General features: G+C 33.6%; 1 protein-coding gene across 2 annotated transcripts in view; it reads left to right on the forward strand.

Moving 5' to 3' along the window:
• The window catches only part of LOC135222807 (neural-cadherin-like), a 144701-nt gene extending 126993 nt beyond the window's left edge, over nt 1-17708 (forward strand). For both annotated transcript variants that reach the window (XM_064261108.1, XM_064261107.1), the window contains exons 8-15: nt 9812-10085; nt 10578-12865; nt 13679-14609; nt 14757-14946; nt 15490-15725; nt 16083-16309; nt 16708-16917; nt 17167-17708. In XM_064261108.1, coding sequence (XP_064117178.1) covers nt 9812-10085; nt 10578-12865; nt 13679-14609; nt 14757-14946; nt 15490-15725; nt 16083-16309; nt 16708-16752 — 4191 coding nt within the window. In that variant the 3' untranslated portion in view covers nt 16753-16917; nt 17167-17708. The remainder of the gene's footprint in view (nt 1-9811; nt 10086-10577; nt 12866-13678; nt 14610-14756; nt 14947-15489; nt 15726-16082; nt 16310-16707; nt 16918-17166) is intronic.
• Nucleotides 17709-27095: the final 9387 nt, after the last annotated feature.

The raw sequence follows: 27095 nt of genomic DNA on the forward strand, positions 1-27095 counted from the left end.
TGGGCTAACAACCATATTCCAAAAGGATCGCGAAGGACCACAAGGTTAACATATTTTTGAATAGCCATCTTTAAGGGAAACAGGCATGTCTGTGAGTGTGTGTGCGCGTGAGGGCAATTTGTATGAGCATAAATATAATTATATCATTTTTGTTACATGAAAATCCTAATCAAATAACGCATTCACGAAATGACTTGTTCTCATAAATTAGGAGAAATTAAATAATTGCTGAAACTATCAATATTTTATGACGAGCAAATCCGTTTGTTACCATATTTCTCCCTGCATATCATGATTATATATATAGATGATAGATATATATATATATATATATATATATATTATATATCTATCTATATATATATATAGGTATACAGATATATATATGTATATATATATATATATATATATATATATCATATATATATATATTATATATATATATATATATATATATATATATATATAATATATCTCTGTGTGTGTGTGTGTGTGTGTATATATATATATTGTATATAGATATATATATATATATATATATATATATATATATATATATATATATATATTTATATATATATAAATATAAATATCATATATATCTGTATACCTATATACTATATATATATATATATATATATATATATATATATATATATATATATATATATAATATATATATCATATATGATGAATTATTATTATTATAAAAATAGTTTAACCAGACCACTGAGCTGATTTTCAGCTCTCCTAGGGCTGCCGAAGGATTAGATAAAAGGCAAGAACTGGGACCAAATTGGTCATTCAGGATAAATAAAAAAAAAAAACTGCAACAAGGCAAATGCTTTCATACTAGAACACACACACAATGAATACATTTACTCATGTTCACCTTACATACATACTAAAACGGCATATTAAAATTCAGGATTAGTTTTAACTTTTTGAAATTTTGTTTTAAAATTCACAAAACATTCTAATGTTTTATATTTTATCAATTACATCGGAGATCATCAGAAAAGTTAAAATCGGAACTACTGAAAATGTAAAAGATTCTGGCAAAATTTCTTTTATTGTCTTATTTCCAAAAGTTAACAGTCTCTGCTGGTCATATTTGGATAATCACACAAGACATGTCTGACAGTTACCAACACCTTGCACTCTGAACACTCGGGAGCAGGGTCACGTGGGCTACATCAAGTGCCCGTGTCAGACGAGTCTGGTCTCTCTCTTTGATATGCTGAATTCCCTTTGTTAACACCCTGTTTTATTTGTTTTAATTTATTATTTTCAGGCTCTTCATTCCATACGTTTTGTCATTTATCTACAATTATTGTTTTTACATATCTTATATAATCGCTAGTAGGGATGTTTACATTTGCTTTTATCATGTGGACTGCTTCTTTAGCTGCTTTATCAGCCTCTTCATTTCCTCTTATCACCACTTGAGCAGGGATCCAACATATTTCAATATTTTTTCCATTTTTATACAATTTGTGGAGTTCAAATTGAATTTGCTCTACATAATTATTTTTTGGATTGTAACTCTGAACAGCTTCTATAGCGCTTCTTGAGTCACTAAAAATCACAAAATTACTGAATGATGTTTGCTTTATAATTTTGATAGCTACTTTAATTGCACACAACTCTGCTGTGAAGACTGAGGCATGATTGGGTAAAGAAAATTGATATGTTATGTTCTGCGATATAGCTGTATATCCTACTCAATGTTGCGATTTAGACCTGTCGGTATATATTGCATTTTATTATTATTATTATTATAAAAATAGTTTAACCAGAACACTGAGCTGACTTTCAGCTCTCATAGGGCTGGCCCGAAGGATTAAATTAAATGCCAGGTCTAGGCCAAAGGCCAGGAACTGGAACGAAATAGGTCATGAAGTATAATAAACAATAAATTAAAATGGAATTAAAAAAAACTAGAACTCAAACAGACTAGAACTCAAACAGACAATAAATACATTTACTCACGTTTCCATACATACTTACTAAAAAGGTGTATTAAAATTAATAACAGGTCAATAAATTCTTAAAAATTGTATCTAAAATTCATTAATTGCTCTGAGTTTTTTGTATCGTTATTATATTTTATTAATTAAATCAGAGTTCTTTAGAAACGTCAAAAACCGGAACCACTGAAAATGTGAGATTCTGACAAAATATCTTTTATTCTTTTACTTCCAAAAGTTGACAGCCTCTGCTGGTCATACCTTGGGCACTCACACAACACATGTCCGACAGTTATCAACACCTTGTAGTCTGAGCACTCCGGAGCAGGGTCACGTGGGATGCTCATTAAGCGCCCATGTGTCAGACGAGTGTGGCCTATACGTAGATATGTCAGGATTACTTGTGTGTGTCTCTTTCTCTGATATACGGAACTCCATTTCGTAACGTCAGGTTTTATTTGTTTTAGTTTATTACTTTCAGATTCTTCGTTCCATATATTTTGACATTTATTTAGAATGATTGTTTTTATATAAGCTATATAGTCACTAATACTTGTTCTCATCAAGTGGACTGCTTCCTTGGCTTATCAGATTCGTTTCCTTTTATCCCAACATAGGCAGGGATCCAACATATTTCAATATTTTTTCCCTTATTATATAATTTATGGAGTAAAAACTTAATCTGTTGCACAATATTATTTCTGGAATTATAACTTTTAATGGCTTCTATAGCGCTTCTTGAGTCGCTATAAATCACAAAATTATTAAAGGAGTGTTCTTTGATTATTTCTATGACCGATGTTATTGCACATAACTCTGCTGTAAATATAGAAGCATCATTGAAAAGAGAGATTTGGTATGCTTTTTCCTGGGACACTGCAGCAATATCCCCATCCGCTATTCTGCTTTTGGATCCATCCGTATTTAATACTGGCGTGAATGCGGACCTTTTCGGCTTATTTGCGTCTATTGTATGTTGTCTATTGGGTTCTGGAGTAAGTAGAGTAATTTTTTTATAAACATTTTAAGTTGGTGCAAATTTTTATCTTATTCATATTCCAAGGAGGCGGTAATTTTACTATCGAAGGTAGTTGTGAATTTATATTAAGTGACTCAGTCTTCTAGCTCTTATTGTGAAAGTTGATATATGATTGTTAACAAATATATCACCCAATTCAAAATTTTTTTTTGTTGGTGAATCACTACACTGAATCATTAGGGCACTCTTCATTGTTACTAACTCTCTATGGAGAGAGAGAGGTAATTCACCCCATTCAACCTGTAGAGAAGAGGTTGGTGATGATCTAAAGGCTCCTGAGCATATTCTAGGGCCTTCATTGTGAACTGAGTCTAATAATTTCAGTATTGTGTAAGCCGAGCCGTAAATTTCACTGCAATAATCAATGATAGACAGTACTATTGCTTTATATAGCAATGTAAGGATTTGTCTATCTGCTCCCCATGTAGTACTTGATAATTTTCTAATTAGATTTAAAGCTTTTTTGCATTTTGATTTCACGTATGCTATGTGGGCTTTCCAGTTTAAATGAGTATCAAGTACTAATCCTAAGAATTTTGCAGTTTGGCCAATTAGTATATTATGACTTCTAATTTTCCAATCTATTTCTTCATTTTTCATCCACCTTTTATCCTTATAAAAAACGATTGCTTTTAAATCCTACAGATGATGTCCATTCATCTATTTTTATTATAGTTTTGTTAATAATGCGCTCTACATGTTTAATGCGATATGCTGAATAATATATGGCAAAATCATCCATACAAAGGTTGCTTTTAATTCCAGTAGGTAAAGTTTTACTAATACCATTAATTGCTAGGGTAAATAATGTGCCACTAAGGACACTTCCCTGTGGAACACCATTTTCAAGTGGAAATTTTCTGGATAAAGCATCATCAATTCTCACTTGAAAACTGCGCTTTGTCAGAAAGTTTTGGATAAAATTAGGTAAATGTCCACGGATGTTGTTGTTTTGTAGTTTTTAATATAGGATACCTCCATGTTGTATCATAAGCCTTTTCAATGTCGAAAAAGACAGCTACAGTCATCTGTTTTCGTTCAAATCCTGTGCGTATATGATCTTCTATAAAAGAGAGAGAATCTTATGTATACCTGTTATGTTGTGACCCGAATTGAGTAGGAGTCAAAATTTTATTTTCTCGAATCTGCCATGTTAGTTGAGCATTCACCATCTTTTCAAGTAATTTGCATAAGCAACTTGTTAGAGATATTGGTCTGCAATTATTAATATTGCTAGGATCCTTTCCAGGTTTGGGGATAGGAATTATTATAGCTTTACGCCATTCATCAGGAAATAAATTCCGACGCCATAAATGACTATAAAATTGTAATAAGTATGACTTTGCCAAAGGTGCTAGGTGACATATCATGTCAAAACAAATATATCATCTCCAGAAGCAGATTTATTGCTGTTCGAGAGAGCATATTCCAATTCTTCTATATCAAATTTTCTATTATAATATATATCTCCTCTAGTTTCAAAATTTATTGTTATTAATTCTATATTATTTTTCTTCGTGCAGAATTGTTCATCTAAATTATTATCACTTCTTACATTTGTTAAGTTTTCTCCTATTGTATTGCTTATTTCTTCTGGATTAAGTATTTTCTTCCCATCTTTTAATATCGCATGTCTGGGTGGTTTAACATGGATACCATTTATTTTTCTGAATTTTTCCCATATTTTTTGTATGGGAGTATTATTAGAGAGATCTGATACGTATTGCCTCCATGAATTTATTTTTCCATGAATTACCTCCTTTTTAAATTTTGCAGATATTTTGTTATATATATATATATATATAGAGGTTTTAAAGTATCAATTTCTAGCAATAATATAGTAATTTTTTGCAAAAAAATGACTATATTATTTTGCAAAAGTATTTATTTTAGTGAATTTTTTATTCAAATTATCTAATCGTCTCCCTATTGAGTGTTTTGTATTTATTAATTCTGTTAGCCTATCGGACCACAATGGAACTTTGTGTTTTGTTGGATGGGGTTTTGTCTTTGGTATTGATTTATCAGCAGCGTTTTTAATGAAAATAACTATAAATTTATTAGTTTCATTTTGGTCTTTGAAATATTCAAATGGTGGGATATTTTTAGTGTGCTTTTTATATTGTTCCCAATCTGCTTTATAAATGTTATAATGAGGAACATGTTTTACAGGACTATTATGCAATAAGGAAATTAATATTGGAAAATGATCACTGGTGTGCAAGTCATCAACTGTATTCCAATCCAATCTTTCAACTATGCTTGTTGAACACAGAGTTAGTCCACTGAGGATAATGTCCCATGTGTTCTTGAAAAATATGTGGATATTTCGTAATCATTTATAGAGCAACGTCGTTTGAATCAATTAAATCTTCTATTTTACTACCTGCTTTATTTGAGTTTGTGCAATTACAGTCCCATATTGGGCTATGAGCATTAAAATCCCCTACCATTAATGTAGGTTCCTTTGTATTGTTAAGTAAATCTTTAAGTTTATCAATGTCATGGTTTTTATTTGGTTGGTTGTATAAATTATAAATCACATAACTATCATTTTTTATTTTTATTTTAATACTTGATATTTGCAAGTCAGTAAAGTTTACAAGTACTTTGTCATGACATACTTTGTTATGCACATATATAGATATCCTTCTTCCTCTCTAGATGCAGATACTAAGGTATATTTACATAGTGTTGGTATTGTTTTATTGACATGCAGTAAACATAATACCATTGGTTCATATTCTTTAATTAATCGTTGTAATTCTCCCAAATATAATCTGGTCTGGAGACCAGTTACGTTCCATTGTATAATGTAATTGTTGAAAATAATATGTTAGTGTGCTCAAGTGCTATTTTCTTTTTGTGGATCATCAATTTGCATTTTTTCTGAAATTTTATTTACGACATTTATTTGTTTTTCTTTATAAGACATTAGATGTCCAATGTACAGACAGCCTTTTCCGTTTGTGTCCATACTAGTAGTTTCTCTATTTCTGCATTTTATCATTTTTTTTTTCGTGTTCGTTTAACTGTCTTGTTATATTTCTGTTTTTGTTGCACAATTCTATAAAACATTTATTACATCTACATTTGTTTTAGTGTGGTGTCCTTTTTCCATTTGCTTTTGCTGCACCTATTATTGGCGATGGAGTTATATCTTCTCCCATCACGTAATTATTTTTGTCTATGGTTTGTTCCTGAGCTGTTTCTTTGATGTTCTGGGTTGTTGCTTCCATTGGTTTCATTACTATTTTAGGGGACAATGGGGTATTCTTATTTCTTGGTTTTTGCTCTTTCATTGGGTAGTTTGTCTTTGCTTTAACAGACAATCCTCTAATAATTGTTGGTTTTTTGGTTTTGGGCGGAGTCCTCTCCAGGGGACTCTTTTTATCTTTAGCTTCTAGTTCATTACAACTTTCTTCTAAGATTTCAGTGGTACATGTATCATCTTGAGATTCTATTTCTTTTAATATCTCAAAAGAATTTGAACAAATATTTGTAAATATTTCTTGGGTTTTTACTATATTATTCTCTTCGTGCAAAGTAGTTATTTTTCCTTGCCTTTTTTCTGTTAGGGTTTTAATATTCTTATCCATTTCCATTTTTGTCTCACTGTTTGAACTTATTATAGTAGAAAACGTTTGTTTCCTAGCAGGATCATACATTCCTCTGACTTTTAATTCTAACTTGGCTTCTTTTATGGGCATTCCTGTTCTTCCTTGAAGTAATTTTAATTCTGTATCTACATTAACCCTTTGGCTGTGAAACAGAAAAATTCACAAACATTCAGGAAATTTCACAACTTGGTGATAGCGCACGTCATCACTGATATCTAACTTTGCAGCCCAAATCATGTCATTTTTATGATTTGGCTTCCTGACTGTGTAAATGAAGAATTCATCTGATCGGGCAACATGGAGAAAGTCAGCTTCATCCCAATCTTTAAGAAATGAACCACAAAACCATGCACAGTCTTCTCTTTGTTGCTGAGTGATGTTGGTCTTGTTGATACCATGAAATGGCTTGATACCTGATTTTTTCAACTCACAATATACAGTACTATAACTTCTCTTCTTTCCCCATTTTGTTTCTAGTTCAAGTGCCAATTTACGTAAAGACTTTCTTGGTGTACCCAATGCCTCAGCTATGATGTCTTTTCACTCCTGAGAAATGACTTCAGGCCTTCCAAGATTCTCACTCTTTTTGTGATGACAGTCATATGGATTTTTGTTCCAGTTTCTTTTAACAAAGGACTAATTTCTTTTAATGTATTTAGCCATCCATGAACGTGAAATGAAGGATGTGCCAGCAAACCTGGCCTCTCTGAAGGTTATAGGCTGGATTCAGTCAATCCATCTGATTTCCTCTGAGTCATTAGCCATGACTGTATCTAACTCCGGCACTCAGTCTGAAAGTACAAGAAATGTAAAATGAAAAATAGCTTAATACAAACTTAAGATAACATACTTGGAGATAGGCTATAGCATAAAACTTCATAACTTTCCATTTGTTTTGTGGAGGGGGACTCTAATATACATATACATATACATATGAATAATTATCACATCGAACCGTGATCCATTTATATATCAATTCAAGCTACAAATGTCCTTTAATATCTAAATTCACTTTACCTCCCAAATGATATATTTTCATATATGTACCGAAGGGGAATTTTTTAATTGATAATAATTAGTTATCAATTAAAAAATTCCCCTTCGGTACATATATGAAAATATACATTTGGGAGTAAAGTGAATTTAGATATTAAAGGACATTTGTAGCTTGAATTGATATACATATACATTATATATATATATATATATTTATATATATATATATATATATATATATATATATTAGACTTCCAAAGGATTAAAAACCCGGTATATATATATATATATATATATGATATAATATATATATATATATATAGTATATATATACTGGTATATATATACTATATATATATATATAATATATATATATATATTATATATATATATATTGTACGTATATCTTTATATATATATATATAAAATATATATATATATATGTATATATAATATATATATATACAAATAATAAAATAAATATAGGAAATAATTAATAAATAAATAAATATATATTAATATATATAATATATATATTTATGTATGTATATATATATAATATATTCTAGATATATGTATATATATAAATTATTATGTATATAAAACCAATATATATCAGATATATATATATATATATATAAATATGTAAATAATATATAAAATATATATATATATATTATATCTTATATTAGACAAATATAAATAAATATATATGTAAATAAATAAATATATATATATAGTATATATATATATATATTATATAGTAATATTATCTATATATTATATATATATATATATAATTATGACCGTGTTCTTCGAATCCCTTTGAAAGTCTTCTATATATATATATATATACAATATATATATATATATATATATATATATATATATATATATAGACTATACATATATATATATAATATCTATAATATATATATATGTATATACCCATGTATATACATATATCATGTTACGTTAAACATTACTGAAAAGATATTTTCCAAGAATATTTTCTTTCACTAATAAAAAAAAACAATTTCAGTAGCGTAAACCTCAGTCAACATGTACGCAACATACACACAGACGCGCGTGCGCTCACACACACACACACACACACACATATATATATATATATATATATATATATATATATATATATATATATAATAGATTTCATTTCAAAAGGGATTTATCCAAACTTTTCTAAGTGTCGGCTCTCCAAACACGTGATATATAAAAGAAATTTCAAGGAAAGCTATAAATTATATACCTATACAACATAAGAACAAACCTGTAGTTTAGTTATATTTATGTATGTATCTGTGCATATATATATATAGTATCTATATATAGATAATTATATATATATAGTATATATAATATATATATATATATATATCTATATATAATGTGTGTGTGTGTCTGTGTCTGTGCATATATAAACACGAACCCTTGAGTACATGATATTTTCCTTCTACGAAAAGCAGTTGAAGTGATTAAGAAGCTCTGTACACAAAAGCTCGTTGAAGATGGAAAAACTCGGATGAACACTTCTTACTGACATCTATTCCAGAAAAATATTACACGCCTTGCTCCACATGCACCAAGGTTCTAGATCCTTGTCTCTACCGATTCGTAGTGACATACAGTTACACTCTGTTGCTCAAAGTTGAGACTCCAAGATTACACTGGAACACTTTATAATCTAATCGCCTTGTTGGCCAAAATAGACTAACATGTATGAAAAATACTCATCTATTTGAGAGATGAAAAAATGTTTAATATCAGTTTTCACTGAATTAGCAAGAAAGAAATCATGTTAGGAGTAAAGATTCTTGGTGCTATCTGTCGAGACAGTCACAAGGAGGATTATCCTTTGGTTGTATGTATGTATTTATGTACGTGTGCGTGTGTCTAAGTCAACTATGCGTCCTTTTTCTCAGGTTTTTTCTTTACTAAAAATTCGGTTTCCAGTGTATAAGTAATTTGGGATGAGGTTGCAAGCTCCATACCTTCTCGATTCAAAGCACTGATGAATGGTCCGTATTATCGAACTCGGGACTCTCCTCACCACATGTGAAAATTGACATCAATATGCACATTTGTGTGTCTGTATGGGTCCAAATATTTGCATTATTACTTCTTCCGCTGCACAAAGGTTTCCACTGAATGGTAAATATCTACAGGCGGTGTATCACTGCAACGTCACCGAGAACGACGCAAGAGGAATCATCGTCATGAGGATGGAAGCGGAGGATTACGACGACCCAAACGAAGGTACCAACGCTAAAATCACGTACTCCATCACCAAAAACGCCATCGACGAAGCCACCGCCAAACCTGTCTTCGAGATCGACGCACAAAGCGGAGAGATCAAGACTCGAGTTTGCTGCCTCGACAGGGAGAGGACGCCGCGCTATCTCCTTCAGGTCGTTGCTATGGATGGAGGAGGACTTAACGGTGATTGTTTTTCCTTCTCTCTCTTTTTCTGATCTTTTTCCGAGAATAACTCCATATGGGTACTGTTTCAAAAGCAGCAGAACTTTCCAATTAACAGCTCTTACGTCTTTCCTTATAACCTTTTTAGGTCTAGTAATCCAGTTAATGACTTACAAAAACTCACAAATTTAATCTGCATTTACCACCCACCTCTCTCTCTCTCTCTCTCTCTCTCTCTCTCTGTTCTGAGATAAAGTAATTACACATACACTTCAATACAACAACAGTCTTTTTAATGAATTCATTTAGTCAAGCCATTAGCATACAGGATTAAGAGGTGGCTGGGAGAAAACTGATGAAAAATGCTTAAAAAGTATAAGTATACTTAGGTCTGCTATTCGTGCATTTTACCGTCTTTCCATACTTTTTTTTTAATTATCTACACATCAATATTCATATTCGTACACTCCTCCATTTATTCCATTTTATATTTTCGCCGTTTTATCTTTATAGGCACAGCGACAGCTAACGTCCTTGTATTAGACGTCAACGACTCGCCACCTCGTTTTGCAAAGGCCTTTTGGAGAGCACAAGTGGAGGAATCGCTGGACTCTGTTATCACGAACAGACCTATCCTAAATGTGACAGTTATCGACGAGGATGACACGAACGATTTCTACTTTGAAATACCAGAAACTTTTGAATCCGCGGCACAAACGTTTACCATTGAGCCAAACACTGATGGAGTTGGTGCCATCAAACTCTCAAAACCATTAGACTTCGAAGACCCAATACAAAGATTGGGATTCAAGTTTCAAATCGTTGTCTCTGATATCGGTGAGATAACATCAGATAAGGCTCACACTGCCTATTCTTGGGTGGAAATAAGAATAAAAGATGTGAATGATAATGCACCAGTGTTCAAGGAAGATTCGATAGAGGTCAGTGTTTCTGAGAAGATTGTCATAGGTACAACTCTGAGTACTTTTGATGCTACTGACGCAGATAAGGAAGGAAGAAGTGAAATTTCATACACGATAGATCCACGATCAGATAAGAGACGCCAGTTTTCAATTACTAAAAATGGTGCTGTGAAACTCCAACGTCCATTAGATAGAGAGACCACACCAAGATATCTCGTAAAAATCGAGGCCTCTGATGATGGTGTACCCCAGAAGACCAGCACGGCTAGTCTCATTATCAACGTTCGAGATGAAAATGACAGCGCACCCAGATTAAGCCAAGATTATCATCCCATTCTACCAGAAAACCAACCACCAAGGGAGATCATAGAGGTCTCAGCAGTAGATGACGATGATGCCTCCAGAGGTAATGGGCCACCATTCCATTTTGCTTTAGATTTATTGTCATCAACACCTGACGTTAAGTCATCCTTTACAGTGAAATATAACGCTAAAGGGGACAATGGAAAAGGTACCGCAGTAGTGTCATCCTTAAGAGGTTTTGATCGAGAGGTGCAGAAAGAGTATCACCTACCAATAGTAATCGTAGATTCAGGGTTTCCTCCCATGACTGGCACTTCTACACTAATTATTACCATTGGAGATGAAAATGACAGCCTAATGCAACCAGGAGAGAAGCAAGTCTTAGTTTACACCCACAAAAACATATCCCAGGAAACACAAATTGGGCGCATTTATGTGCATGATCCAGATGATTGGGACTTGGTGGACAAAACCTTCACTTGGGCCAATAAACCACATCAAAATTTTCTGCTCGATGAGGATTCTGGTATGATCACCATGACAGCTGCCACTAGAGGAGGCCTCTATTTCCTGGAATTTCTTGTACAAGACCACAAGCATTCACAGTACAGTGTCAAAGCCAGTGTAACTGTAAATGTCCATTATATTCCCGAGAGAATCGTGGAAGAAGCAGCATCCCTGAGAATTGTTAACATAACAGATGAAGATTTCATACAGACTTGGGACTATAGGGCAGAGGATTCTATACCAAGCAAAGCTGATCTGTTTCGAAAGGAAATATCTTACCTGCTAAACACAAATGTAGATGATGTCCATATATTCAGCTTGCACCCAAGACAAAAGAGACCACCTATTACTGACATAAGGTTTACTGTTTTCGATGGTCAGTACTATCAATCAGGAAAACTTAATGCCCTCCTAATGGAACACAAAGAAGAAATTGAGAGAAAGGTGGGTTTAAATATCGTAATGATTGGAATCAGTGAATGCCTTGATGAAAATGTGCCTTGTGATGGGTCTTGCACTAGCAAGCTCATTATTTCTGATAAGCCTTATTTAGTAGATGCCAATAGAACTTCCTTAGTTAGTGTGGATGTCCAAGTGATCCCTGATTGTACTTGCCAGGCAAGAGACTTTACAGGAAAAGAGGTTAAAAAACAATTATCGTGTCGTCCGAACCCTTGTAAAAATGAAGGGAAATGTATCAAAGAGAAATCTAGTATCAGATGTGAGTGTCCAAAGGGATATCGAGGTCCAAGGTGCCAGATGCTAACAAGGACATTTGAAGGTAACGGATACTGTTGGTTCTCAAGCTTAGCAACTTGCGCTGCAAACCACTTGAGCATGGAGTTCTTAACTGTACAAATGGAAGGACTGCTCATTTTCAATGATGCCTTGGCTCTGTCCCACGACAGTCAACATTTCACATCAGATTTCATTTCCCTGGAACTGGAAAATGGGCGACCAAGACTTCTCCTGAATTATGGCTCTGGAACTGTGCAATTGAAAATTAATAGCACCAACAGCCTGGCCGATGGGCAGTGGCACAAGATCGATCTCTTCTGGGACACATATGTAAGTATTTACTTTTATTAAAGAGCACAAGTCACAGAAAATATTAACATTTAAATTACACACACGCACACGTACACACACACACATTATATATATATATATATATATATATATATATATATATATATATATATATATATATATATATATATATATATATATATATATATATATATATATATATATATATATATATATATATACATACTATATATATGTGTATGTGTATATTTATACGTTATATATATATATATATATATATATATATATATATATATATATATATATATATATATATATATATATATATATATATATATATATATATATACACAATAAATCTAGCAGCATAAAGAAAAATCGCTCAGCAGGTGGAGTATCCGAGTATAACCAAATTTTTCTTATCAATAGCTGTAGTTCTGTGTTGCCACTGAAATGGCTGACTTAATGTTTACACTGCTACTAGTTAACGTTTCGCTAAATACCAATATGATAAATTTATATAACATTCAATCAGTTTCTCAGCAAGACTACCAAATAGAATTCTGAGAGCTAATTATCTATTGAAAGGCTAGATGTGTATGAATTGTTAAAAGCAAATTCCTCTGAGCTCACTGGAATCAAACAGCATGCAACGAAGGTTTTAATCAAAAGTTTTATTGATATATAAATAACGTTTTCTGTTATTGGTCGATTTAAATTCCATTATTTGCTATGAAGCTAATTATTTTGTCTAATTTCGTGCAAGCAAAACAACTCTCAGTTCAGCAAATTAGTTCCTAATCAATGTTACATTTCTAAACCAATTAACAGAAGGTGAGGATAGAAGTGGATCACTGTGTGACAGCGATTGGTCAAGAACATACCGACGAAATGGATGGCATTTTTGATACATCCCGTTGTCAAGCAGTGAGTATAATTCCTCAATTTAGCAGGTTCCTAAATGTCAATGGACCATTGCAAGTTGGTGGGATAAGGCAATATTCCTTTCACAGAAATGCAGAACAAAACAAGCTCATGCCAAATGCAAAATCGTTTTCTGGCTGCATCAGAAACCTGATGATGAACGGACACTTCTACGATTTCTCTCAGCCTGTTCTCCAAGAAAATACAGAATTGAGGTGTAGGCCTCTTGAGGACATTTGTAAGAGCAACGCTAATGTAACAAATGACAACTCCAACACTTGGTGCTACCAAGGAAGCTGCGAAGGTTCCTTCCAGCAGGCAGCTTGCGTCTGTCATCCAGGCTGGACTGGGTTCACATGCAGCGAACGCACTGTTCCAGCCTATTTTGGTAATGACTCTTATGTTAAATATTCCCTTTCATTTAAACCAAATGCCTATGGCATGAATATTCAACTTCGATTTCGCACCTGGGAAGAAGAAGGAGTCCTGTTTTACATTTCTGATAAACATAACCAAGCGTATGGCATTCTTGAAATCGAAGAAAGCCATCTACACTTCCGTTTCAGTACAAACATGCAGTCCAAAGGTGAGCGAAGCCTCCAGCTTTCTCACGTAGCTGTCAGTGACGGCGAATGGCACTTGGCATCTGTGGCACGCTTTGGATCCAAGGCCTTTCTTTCTCTTGACGAGGGTGACGGAAAATGGTACAATGAATCTTATGGGGAGGACTCAAGGTCCATCTTTCTGGATGTCGATATGCATGAAGGAGTAGTCGTGGGCGGGAAGTCTCACTATTCAGGAATCGGGGTCTTATCAGTTGAGGAAGATTACAGACAAGGTGAGTCAGGTTTTTCTCAAATTTACGTAACACTGAAATATTTCCAAAAGGCATGAAAAAAGCATAAATTTGTTAAGCCATATTTTTTAATCGGCCACTGAATAATAACAATCAAGTCACCATTTATTTTACCGTTCATTATTGTAGGATGTATTGATGACATTCGTATAGACGGACATCCTCTACCCCTTCCTCCAAGTGTCAACGGTACTCAGTGGGCGCAGGCAACAGTCTTCCAAAACTTAGTGGAAAAATGCATTTCTCAGGACCAGTGTATTAATGTCGAGTGTTTGGCTCCTTTCATATGCAAGAGTCTCTGGATGAAGCATGAATGCAGGTTAGCACCAAAACATTTACGGAGATTTTTCTCATGATTAAATAAAATGCACAATCAGTAGTTTTTTTTATAACGATTCTATTAAATCACCATGTTAATTGCGTGTCAGACTATGGGCATCTCCGTGAAATGATAGAAATGCTTAAGTAGTCGACAACAATGTCAGTTTATTAAATGTATGGTATTACTGACGGAAATATGACGAACTGGCAAAAGATAAGTTTGTGAATATATGACGTTACTTCAACTGCTGTGAAGTCATTTCCATATTCATATGCATGATAATTGTTTTTAAATTTTTTTTAATCAAACTGCATTTACTGTCATTCTTTCGGCGTTTTGGTATGAAAGTAACCATTCTTTTCTATTCTCTTCAACAAGTTTATTGATATTTGTCTAGGTGGTAAAACCGAATTCATATTTTGAAAAGTAACAAAATTATATTTTGCCCGGGTAGAAACTTCCCGATTTTATAAATGATTCTTTTTCAAGAGAGTTACTGACATCATTAACGTTCTAGTAATCTAACACTGTGACTTCCAGCTGCAAGGAGGGCAGCGTCCTCTCGAAGGATCACATGAGGTGCGTACAAGTGGACGTCTGTTTCCACGACCCTTGCATGAACGGTGGCACTTGTTTCGTCCAGGAGAGTTCCTACACTTGCAGCTGCCCGCAAGATTACCATGGTACCAACTGCCAACTGGCGAATGAACCGTCAGATCCACGAGTTAGTCTGGGGGCTCTGGCTGTCATAATATTTTGCATGATTATTATAATAGGTGAGTGGGTATCTCATTAAAAATATTTTTAGGTATTATGTTTAGAATCACTTACCATTTCTTGAAAACTTATACCATTGCGGTTTTTTTTTCAAAAGCAATCAAATACACAACTTCCGCATAGTGAAATAATAACCTCTGTGAAGCCAGACGTACTTTTCGAGTTACGAGTTACTGGCGTAAGAAACCTCTGATGATTATTCTAAAAAAGAACGAGACATCCGGAGAGAAAACTTTGACTTCTTGTAGCGGTGTTTTCCTATTTGTCACTTGTCCTAATCCGTTGAATCTTTCTAGCTGGCCAATGGCCGTTTGACTGCTTAGTAAGGTAACGATTCTTATAATTATCATTACAAGCCGGTGTCCTGGTGTTCTTGGTGTACAAGAGACGCAAACGACGAAGACGATTAGGAAAACAAGACAAGCACGAAATGAAAGGTCTGCGCATCAGTGACTTCGCTAAACACAGACGAGCTGGTGTCGGTGATGACGTCATAGCAGGAAAGCCACTTGATCTCACTGCGATTGTTCTTCCCCAAAGGCTGACCACCAGCATCAGAATTTGGGCATTAACTGTTCGTCAGGTAAGATAACTGTAACTGCACTAAAGGGAAGAGAATCGGAAAGTGCAATTTAATTTTTTAGATGCTGACGCTTGGCTATATACCTAATTCAGTTGGAGTTGCTTGCGAGTAGGAAGAAAAGATATTTCGTAAAAAAAATTATATGTTGCTCTGACGGCTATTCATTATTCTATCGATTTCATTACGGGAAAAAAACGAATGATCTCCATTATCACACTTCCACGCTATTACCACCTAAAGATACAACATTTGTCAAAACGAAGTTTTAATTAAAAGAGAAGAGGTGGCTATGAGAGAATGTATTGGTATCTGTATATTTTTCCGATAAGGACACTCAGAAATGAAAAATAGGTATAATGGTGTCTGAGATAAAAGCAATATCCCATTTTCGTGACCAGGAGCTGAGAAGGCGGGTAGCCTGTCAAGCGTTGACGTCATCATGAACATCCAAGGTACAAAAGAATGTGAGCTCTTACCAAATATCCTCCACGATGACTGCATCCTTCGAGCACCAACCGCATTTCGCGAAGGACGCGACCACAGAATCGAGGAGCACTCGTCCCTGGCTCATGCCTCCTCGACATCGTGTCTTCACACTGGCCATCATGGTGAGAGGGGAAGGGACGCGTGATTTGTTAATATAGTCAGGTGCCCATAAGATTAAACTCAGAATCCTTTCATTCGGATATCAACATTTCCGCATATGAATTCATTTGATCAGTCAGTGAATTTTCTTTATTGTGTAGCACGCAGAGCAATAGCAAGGATGTTACAAAACATGAAAAACATCAAAACTTTATTTCATTAGTATTGCAAGCCCTTTCTTTCAAGTGTTAATGTTCTCTCTCTCCTTTTAGGCATCAGTATCAGCAGACCGCTATCTGACTACCAAGGAACTGAGCCCAGCCTCTCTCGATCGGAAAACTTTTATCCCCAGTCTCTCTCAAGGGAAGGCCGTGACCTAAGATCATGATGACACTTGAATTAACGACCCAGAAATGATAACGTTTATAAAAGGATTAATGTTATTTTTTCTCTCGTAACTAACTTTAGATGTCTTTGATAAACTATTTTTAACGACTACTGCCAAATGACCAATAGATTAAATTTCAAATCCTAAATTGCCATTACCTGTGGTCACGATGTTTCCAAAAGATCAAAGTAATTTTCAGATCTCTCATGACCAGACGAATAATATAACAATTACGATGGAATCCAATTTTATTGCATGCTATCGTAAACAAAGGTTCGAAGTATATTTGTCAAAGTGAAAAACTTCACAGGAAAAAATTCCTGTCTGTTTGTAAAGGATTACATGTCAAGTTTTATATGGAAACTGCAAGATGTATGTGTAAAAGTGTTTACATATGTGACCGAATAAAACTGTTTCTTGGAAGAATTTTTGTGTATTTTCACATGACAAATTCTTTCTTTACAACATATATTTTTACCCTGCTAAGTGACATAGTTCTTAAGATCTATACAAGGTGTTCATCAGCGATTAAAATTTAAATGTTATGAAAGTGGCTGTGGCGACTGCGATATCAATTTAATGAAACCTAACTCTCATCATCATCAAAAATCCCTTTACTAATGACACAGCGGTACATTTAGAAAGAAATTTAGGCTCTCAAGCCAAGCAATAGGTCACTTTTCGCCTACTTAGCACTCAAGAGAATGAAAAGGAGCTGGAGTGGCTGGACAGGAAGATAATGGGATACAAAATATATAAGAGATGAAGTATACAGATCTAAAGGGGAAATGGAAGAAACAACAACCACAGCTGCCCTGAGGGGTAGTAGTTAAAGAAGTTGAACAACATGAATGAAGAAAGAGAGCGGGAATGGAAGAAGTAAAAGGCTAAAAAGTGGGTGCAGCTAAAGGCCAAAGGGACACTGTAAATACTATTTAGTCATTCGTACATGTTCCCGTGAGGTACGCTGATGGAACAACAGCCCCGCCCCGCCCCCTCACAAAGAGGACAGGAACATTTCCAATTTGTTTATCTATCATAAGCCACTTCTTTCTCTTCACTTGATCCACCAACTTTCCACGAGCCTGCAAACCGACAACCTAAGGGTTCACGTCCTATTCTATGTTCTTTCATAAAATCATGAAAATTTCTCTCTGAAGAATATGTGCCAAAAACATTCAGCCCTCAAGAAGAAATTCATTCAGAACTCTCTTCGTTCTTAATATGTACAACCAGACAACTATCCCATCTCTTTGTGCATTCAGATCACTTACAGAAACACCCACCTCCTGGTCTCCGAGCAAGGGGCTTTTGACAGTGTTTGTCTTTTTCAAAAGTCTTTCCATTTCTCTACAGACATGGATAAAATTCTAATAGATGTTACATGTCAATATCGTTTGCTTTCCCCAAAACATATGTGAGTATCCAATAATAATATTAATAATACTTAGCAAACCCTTTCCTGCTAACAATACTAATATGATAATAATAAACTACAAACATAAACACCAATGCTCTTGTATGCGGTATGAAACCCCAGATTCATATGAACTTTATACTTCCTGTCAGGGTTGGGTTGGAAAATACTATTGTTTACATGTCTATTCCCATACATTTCCAGAAATTCGGGCAAAAACTTTTTGTATTTTTTACAGAATGTTTATGGGCCAGGGAGATATTTCACAAGAATTTGTTTGTTTTATTGATAGAAGGAATACAGACGGTCCCGTGAGATCAACAGGGGAATTGGGACCATTCGTGTGCATGTGTGCCTGTGAGAGAAAGAAAAACTGAAGCGGGAGTGGGTACCTGAAGAGAGCAAGATAATGGTCAAGGTCTGAAGAAACTGATTCACCTCATCAGCGAATCTCATCACAACTGTAAGGCGAATGGTGAATGGCTACTAAAAAACGGGGAGAAGAAAACAACTCTTCAGCACTATATATAAACATTATATACATATATATACATATATATATATATATATATATATATATATATATATATATATATATATATATATATATATATATATATATATATATATATATATATATATATATATATATATGTGTGTGTGTGTGTGTGCGCGCGCGCGTATGCGCGCTTGCTCGCATCTGTATACGAATTTGAGTCTACATGCTTGATGTGTATGCTTCGTTCTGTAAGTGATACCGAAGTGTTCTTAGACATACCTAAAAATGAAAGTAAAAGCAATGATTCACAATTTCCCATTCGACCTACACAGAAAATCCCATTTCCCCCAACCGGCTTCCCCCGTAAGTAACAGGATTCCCGGGAAAAAAAAACGGGCGTTTAATGCAACGCTGAATTAGGGTTTCAATTCCAAACAAGATTTAGTAGCAATTCGAACTCTTTTTAATACTTACACTTTTATCGCATGAGATAGTAGGCGTAACGGAATAGATAGCACACAACTTTAACATCACAGGCTTCTCATACATCGAGTTCAAGGTTTCAAAAATTCTAGTAATAATTAAGAAATCTCTCTCTCTCTCTCTCTCTCTCTCTCTCTCTCATAACTATAAACATTATTTATCCAACAAAACCGAGCTATCAAAGGATGATCCTTTTGTTAATTTTCGTATATATCTGTAAAACCGTATTGTGTAACTAACGGTACAGTGCGATTCTATGTAAATAAACAACACTCCTGCTACTAGCTTCACCGAATCTGAAAACGTAAATTTTGATGATTTTTGACTCGACCTCTATTTTTCTTGGACCGTTCCTGTCCTTTCTACTCTCCCTCCTGTTTCGAATGCCTGACTTATTTTCTCGAATTGCCCAAAGTAAGCCAAGAGGAATCGTTTCATTGTTCCATGGCTGATACTGATTCTGGGAAGGCTCTCCACTTTTCTAATATTTCCAATCTGGAATATTTCACCAAATAAGTGACTTACACATTCGCATTTAAATATATACTGGCAGAGTTCACGGTGTCACCAAAGTTGAAAAATAGGAAGAAATGGGCCTCGAAGGTTCTTACGAAAGACAATTGCGGCTTAATGAACTATCGTATAACCCTTACAAGTCATCTTTCATGTAAGGATGAAGTGATTTTCCAGTATCTTTATTGGGGCCTAGTCTCTAATATAATGAACTACTGAGATTCGCTCAATATGAAAAATCAATTCTATTAATTTATTGTACAAAATCATATGCTATCGTAAGAGAATGAGCACATTTACTTCTTTTGAAATAATTTTTCAGCAAGATATTTTACTTTAGAATTTATGCAAAAACTTTATACAGTAAATGACTAACTAGCACGTTGTGAGGCAACTCTCCCATGGCAACCAATAAGTGGCATTAAAAATAATTTTGAAGGAAGTGTAACTGGAATAATACACAAAGGGCATTTGCTGGCGGGTAAACCCACCATTCACTCCCACCACCAAGCTCATTTTCTTTGTTGATAAGGGAGACTTAAGCAAAATGAAAGCTTATCAATATGCAATGCAGGGATGTTACAATAGATAAAGCTAGTGATGCAATTTTCAGCATTATGGATTGAAATATGATGATGTAGTTGGTTCGTAGAACTTCGGCAAAAGCAGAGTCGTTCTTGAGCTTTCATTAAATGAATTATTTAAAGAAACCTTAAAGAAGCATGAAGAAGAAGTGTAATTATAATGAGCACGTTAAAATAATGGATTTCAGCTCATAAATTTCTTGTGTCTGTGAGAGACGGTCCTTTTGAGATGTGGGATGGCACCTTTACGAGTATTTTCAGTATGTACGTAAAGGAAAAGTGAGTCAGTGAGGCTTAACCGATTATCTGCAAGAACTGAAAAGATTGCTGAACGGAATCAGGGCCTTCCAGAAGGCAATGAAAGGTAATTATACGGTCTCTTATCAGGATTTGGGAATTCAACTTGCCAATATTTAAATAAATATATTACATTGGAAAATATGTTTCAAATGTGGAATAGAAGGTCACTGAATGAAAGATTGATAGGACAACTTAAAAATGGAAGTCAATATTTTTTTTCGAAAATGTCTTCCCAGCTCTGATTACGACAAAGAAAGGAACGACAACAAAGGAAAGCACTGCAGAAGAGTAGCAAGAGCAGATAGCAACAAAGTAATCAATGATGCCAAAGCAGATGGCAACAAAGTAATCAATGATGCCAAAGCAGATGGCAACAAAGTAATCAATGATACCAAAGCAGATAGCAACGAAGCAATCAATGATGCAGTCACAGTTACTGGGACCGGGCAGCAATAAGAGGATGTTACCACTAGTAATAATGGAATGGAAATACATGCCTCATTGACAAAGGAATCTTTAACCCAGTAACCACTCACTGCCACAGGACAGTCGACATTCATTATAAGTTCATATGGCAGAGAATGCTGGTGATATCAAAGAAATGGTTAAAATCTATGAACCTTTTAAAATGAAGATGTCTGTGAAACAGCGAAAGAAACGATGCAACGTTTATCGAAGGAAGAAAAAGAAGGAAGCCGCTTTTCTGCTGAGACATTGGAGGTGATTGCAACTGGGGGAAGATTCAGGTCAAGTGATATACTTCTTATATAGGAAAAGCAAATTACCAGGAAATATTGTCCACTAAAGAATAAATAGATTGTTTGAAGACTAGGATATTGAAAGGTGTTAGGGTAAGGATACGGAAGAAGAGCAAAGTGAAGGTGAAAAAGTATCACTGTATTTGATGAGACCATCAAGAAATTACATAAAAAACGAAAAATTTTAACAAAAACAGTACCAGAAAAAAAAAATTATGGAACATGGAAGGATGGTGAAATATTGGGAAATATAGACGATATTATGCTTTATGTCCATAATATTATTAAATGTACGCTGCCTTTCCCCCCCTACCCCGCCCACCCCTCCTCAATCGCCCACATAAAAGTGTGTATTCGAAGCCCAGAATGAGTTTCAGGATTTGTAGGTAGAGGTGTAACGGAAACAAAACTAAGCATTAACTGAAGATGAAAGTAATATTAATAAAAAAATAATTAAGAATATGAATGAAAACGAAATTCCAGGGATTTATTGTTTACTGGTAGTAATTTACCAGAAAGCGTATTAAAAAAAATCACATGCAAAGAATTTATAGCAGTTGTGAAAATCATGTTACAAAAATACGCTCTTGCAGAGACAGAGTGATGGCAAAATTAGGTTGACTCCTAAAAGTAAGGTTTATTGTAAACCGGAGACCTATAATGATTTTGACGGTAGACAATGAAATGATGGCAAAATTATTGAAAATCAATTTTGTACAGTACCTAATAGGAAAGCTTTTGCCTTTAAAATATGTCAGCAATGGGAATACATGAAGAATGTATAAAACGAACTCAAGATGGTTCACGAAACATTTACAAAACGGATTCATGACATGTACAAAAATGCCAAGTAGAATTTCGTTGAATGTCCGGACTGTGTATAGATACTTGGCCAGGTTTATTCGAATTGTTACGATGACGCTGTATATCAGAATTGGAATACTGTGGTTGAAAAATGAAAAGAATGGTTAGCATATTTATGAATAATAAAGAACTTTTCCAGAAAAGGATGATAATAAACGCGTTGCTATGCTGAGAGTTATAGCTCTGTGCACTCATTTTTCCTCAGTTGGAAAAAATGTTCGAATGAAAAAAATGTTACTTGGTAATCTACGGAATAATGGGAATCACCCTATAAAAAAGTGAACTCTATAAAGGTAAGTGAAAAGGGATTTGTAAAACTAATATTCATAAAAAATCACAAAGATTATTGCTGTCATCCTTTGCTGATTTTTATAAGAGCGAATTGATTTGTTACGTTTTAGCTTATATTTATCTGAAGAGAATGGTCCAAAATTCTAAAGACAAAAGGTCTTTTAGGTAAAGATTTCAAGAAATCCCTCCTTGCCCCTTTTAGTATTTGTATGCATGTGTACTAAAGGGAGTTACAATCCTTTTAGGAAATATGATGTGTAAAAGTACATTAAACAGACGAAGACCTGGTGAAAGCTACACTCATTCTAACCGTGAGGCTGAAATATCCCCTGTTCAACCCTGTAGGATGGTAGTGCCGTCAGTGCACTGTAGGCATTACTTAAGGTTCCTTGCACCGCGCCCCGACCACCAGCTGCAGTCCCTTTTATTCCTTTTACTGTACCTATGTTCATATTCTCTGTTTTCCGTCTTTCCACCCTCTCTTAACAATTATTATTTCAATAGTGCAACCGAGATTTTCTTCCTGTTACACCTTATGAACCTTTTTACTCTAAATTCCCCTATCAACATTGAATGGCCTCATAGGTCCCAGCGCTTGACCTTTGGGCTTAGTCTTATACTACATTCCATACTCTGTTCCACGGTGGAGATATAGTTTGGTCCTAAATAACATTTAGATACACTATATAGAGGCTTCAGATAGAGAAATGACAGATTATAGCATGAGAAGAAATTTAGTCATGAAATGATAATGGTAATGCAACGACTGAACGTCTCATATGAAGAAAAGACTCATGAGACAAGTAAAATAGTAAAATATACCGTAATAACTAACGACCACATCGAATGTTAACCGTTATGATTTACTGATAGTTTAATGTTTCCATTCAAATAAAATGACATTGAACTAGACAACAAATAACTGTAAACAAAAACTATGACGCCTAAGCTCCAAAGATCTGTCTATGGATAAAAGCATTAAGCGATAGGCAACTCCTCACCATATTCCATTAAGTACTTAACAGCATTAATATATACCATATTGACACAGCTCCCTCGGGAACCCTCACATCGGGAAAAAGATGAGTAAAAGCCCCAGGAAACGGATATTTCGTTACAGTCGCTCTTTATTCAGAAATTATTTGAGGAATAAGAATTATTTACGATACCTTTCGTATTCTTTAATTAAACTCGATCCACAGACCCTCCCTGTAATACTAATAGACACAGATTATTGCATCAAGAATATATGGATGTGTACATATGTTCGTCTATGTGTGTAATGTATGCACACACACACACACACATATATATACATATATATATATATATATATATATATATATATATATATATATATATCCTATATATATATAATAATTTAAACAGTACTCTCTAACAAACGAGCGTGCGTGCACACGCACATACACACACACACACACACACACACACACATACACACACACATATATATATATATTATATATATATATATATATATATATATATATATATATATATAGTATATATATATGTGTATGTATATGATATACATATATATGTATATATAATATATATATATATATATATATATATATATATATATATATATAGATATATATAGTATATTAACTATAACATAATTTCAGGGAGATCCGATATTTTGTAATCACTCACACAAATTATGAAAATTTATTTTTACGGAAGCAAAGGATGATTTCTCAGAACTTTTGATAATAATTTTGCCACGTGGAAAACGATAATGAAAAACACTGTCCATTAATGGAAGTTTTAATGACAACATTTTACCATAAACGAACTTTTCAGTTTTTACTTGAATATTCGTCTTTAAATTCATTTAAACCTTTTTTAATTTCAGTAAATGTTTCTTTACAATAATAAGATTTCTGGATATTATCATCTTTCCAGCTCTCATGTCCAATGCATTATAAATCCCAAGTCAAATATAAGCGCTTTTAGGGGTGATTGTTTTAGAAAATCCTTCGTCTTCATAATTCCTTTTTTTCTGAAAAATTATGTCTACTTATTTTTTAAAAATTGATTCCCTTCAAATATATACTAATTTTTAGGCAAAACAAGTATGTCTTACACCCCCATATTCCATCAGTTTTACATTTTCGTTTTTCTGTTTCCAACCTTGTTCATAACATAGTTATTTCCCACCTGCATCTCACTTTTATAACACCCAATTCCTGAAACTAATTTCCTTAAACTGAAGTGCACGAGTACATGTAGCTTTTCTTTTATTTTCTTTTCTCTTTTGCTGCATACGGGGTAAGACTACTGACGATCTCTGAAGGGAGAGAGCACCTCTCATTGTAAGTTCAAAATATGTAGGGAAACAATGTAGGTATGGTGTGTGGAAACCATGGTAATTTACATATTATTACATTCATTTGCGTGATTCATTTATAAAAGGGAGATGCAGGAGGGAAATAAGTGTTATGAATAAGGTTGGTAACAGAAAAACGAAAAAGTAGAACTGAAAGAAAATGGGGTAGGACATACGCGTTTTGCCTCAAAATTAATATATATTTAAAACGAATCAATTATCTTAAATAAGTATACATACAAACACACACACACACACACACACACACACACACATATATATATATAGTATATATATATATATATATATATATATATATATATATATATATATACATATCACACACACACACACATAAATATATATATATATATATATATATATAATCTATATATATATACACACACACACACACACACACACACATATATATATATATATATATATATATATATATATATATATATATATATATATAATATTTTATATCTGGAACTCTACTACAACGAAGAGAAAATTAAAAACAACTAAGTATCGCGTAAATTCGTGTAGTTGATATATTTTCAAGATACCTTGAAATGCAATTTAAGCATGTGTAACAGTCACATAGAAGTAGTCAGCACTTAGCTTATCATTTTCTCTTCCTTGCAGCAAAACCGAAATTTTGATATCACGCATAGGTTTTGTGATTCCTCTATACATCAGTACATACATTCACACACACACACATATAACATATATATATATATATATATATATATATATATATATATATATATATGTATATATATATAATATATATCTTACAGATCACCTTCTAGAAACTACTACAGGGTTCCCAGCAAAAAAAACCACGAAATTTTAGATTTACCTGATACATTCTACACTCTTTTGCCTGGCTCACAGCCAATACGCCTGACTTCATTTAACGAATGGCCTTCAAAAAATGCAGGTCTCAACGCACTGGATTTTAACGCGTGTAGTTAACTGTTGACATCAGCTTCAATTACAAAGGAGAGAGATAATAAACATACAATCCTTAAAAATTGTTGATGGAAGCTTGGAACAATATCCCCTGGAAGTTGGATAGACTACGCCATTGTGCAACTTCCCACAGAGAGCAAGTTGAAAACAACGTCTAACATTGTGTTTTTTTTTTCTGTTGTAAAAATATTTCTGTTAACAACTGTTTTCTGTTTCCAATAATTAAAAAAACTGTAACAAATTTCCTGGTTTATTGTTGGGCACCCTGTAGTATTATCTTAGCTAAAATGGCCTGGTAGCGTCTCGATTTTTTCGCACTTCTAGGATATCCTAAAGCTGCCTACGAGGATTTAAATTTACCTAGGACCATACTATATTTTCAGTATAGCATGGAGTTTTAAAACTGTGGAATAAATAAATATATATACATTCATATATACATACATACGCACACACATACATTATATATATATATATATATATATATATATATATATATATATATATATATATATATATATATATATATATATATCATATACATATATAAATTGTATTTCAAAATCGGTTATCCGATTGGTAACATTTTCCTATAATAAGTGCTATTCTCTTTTAAACAATGATTAAAAACATTAGCAACTGAATTTCTTTCATTCTTCTTCATCCTTATCGAATTACATCAATGTTTTTTATAGAATCTCTTGGCTTTGTAATTGCTTTGGTACAGTTTGACAGTAACACAATAGCGGAAATAATGATCAAATCCA

Source organism: Macrobrachium nipponense, chromosome 8 (genome assembly GCF_015104395.2).
Source record: "Macrobrachium nipponense isolate FS-2020 chromosome 8, ASM1510439v2, whole genome shotgun sequence".
NCBI lineage: Eukaryota > Metazoa > Arthropoda > Malacostraca > Decapoda > Palaemonidae > Macrobrachium > Macrobrachium nipponense.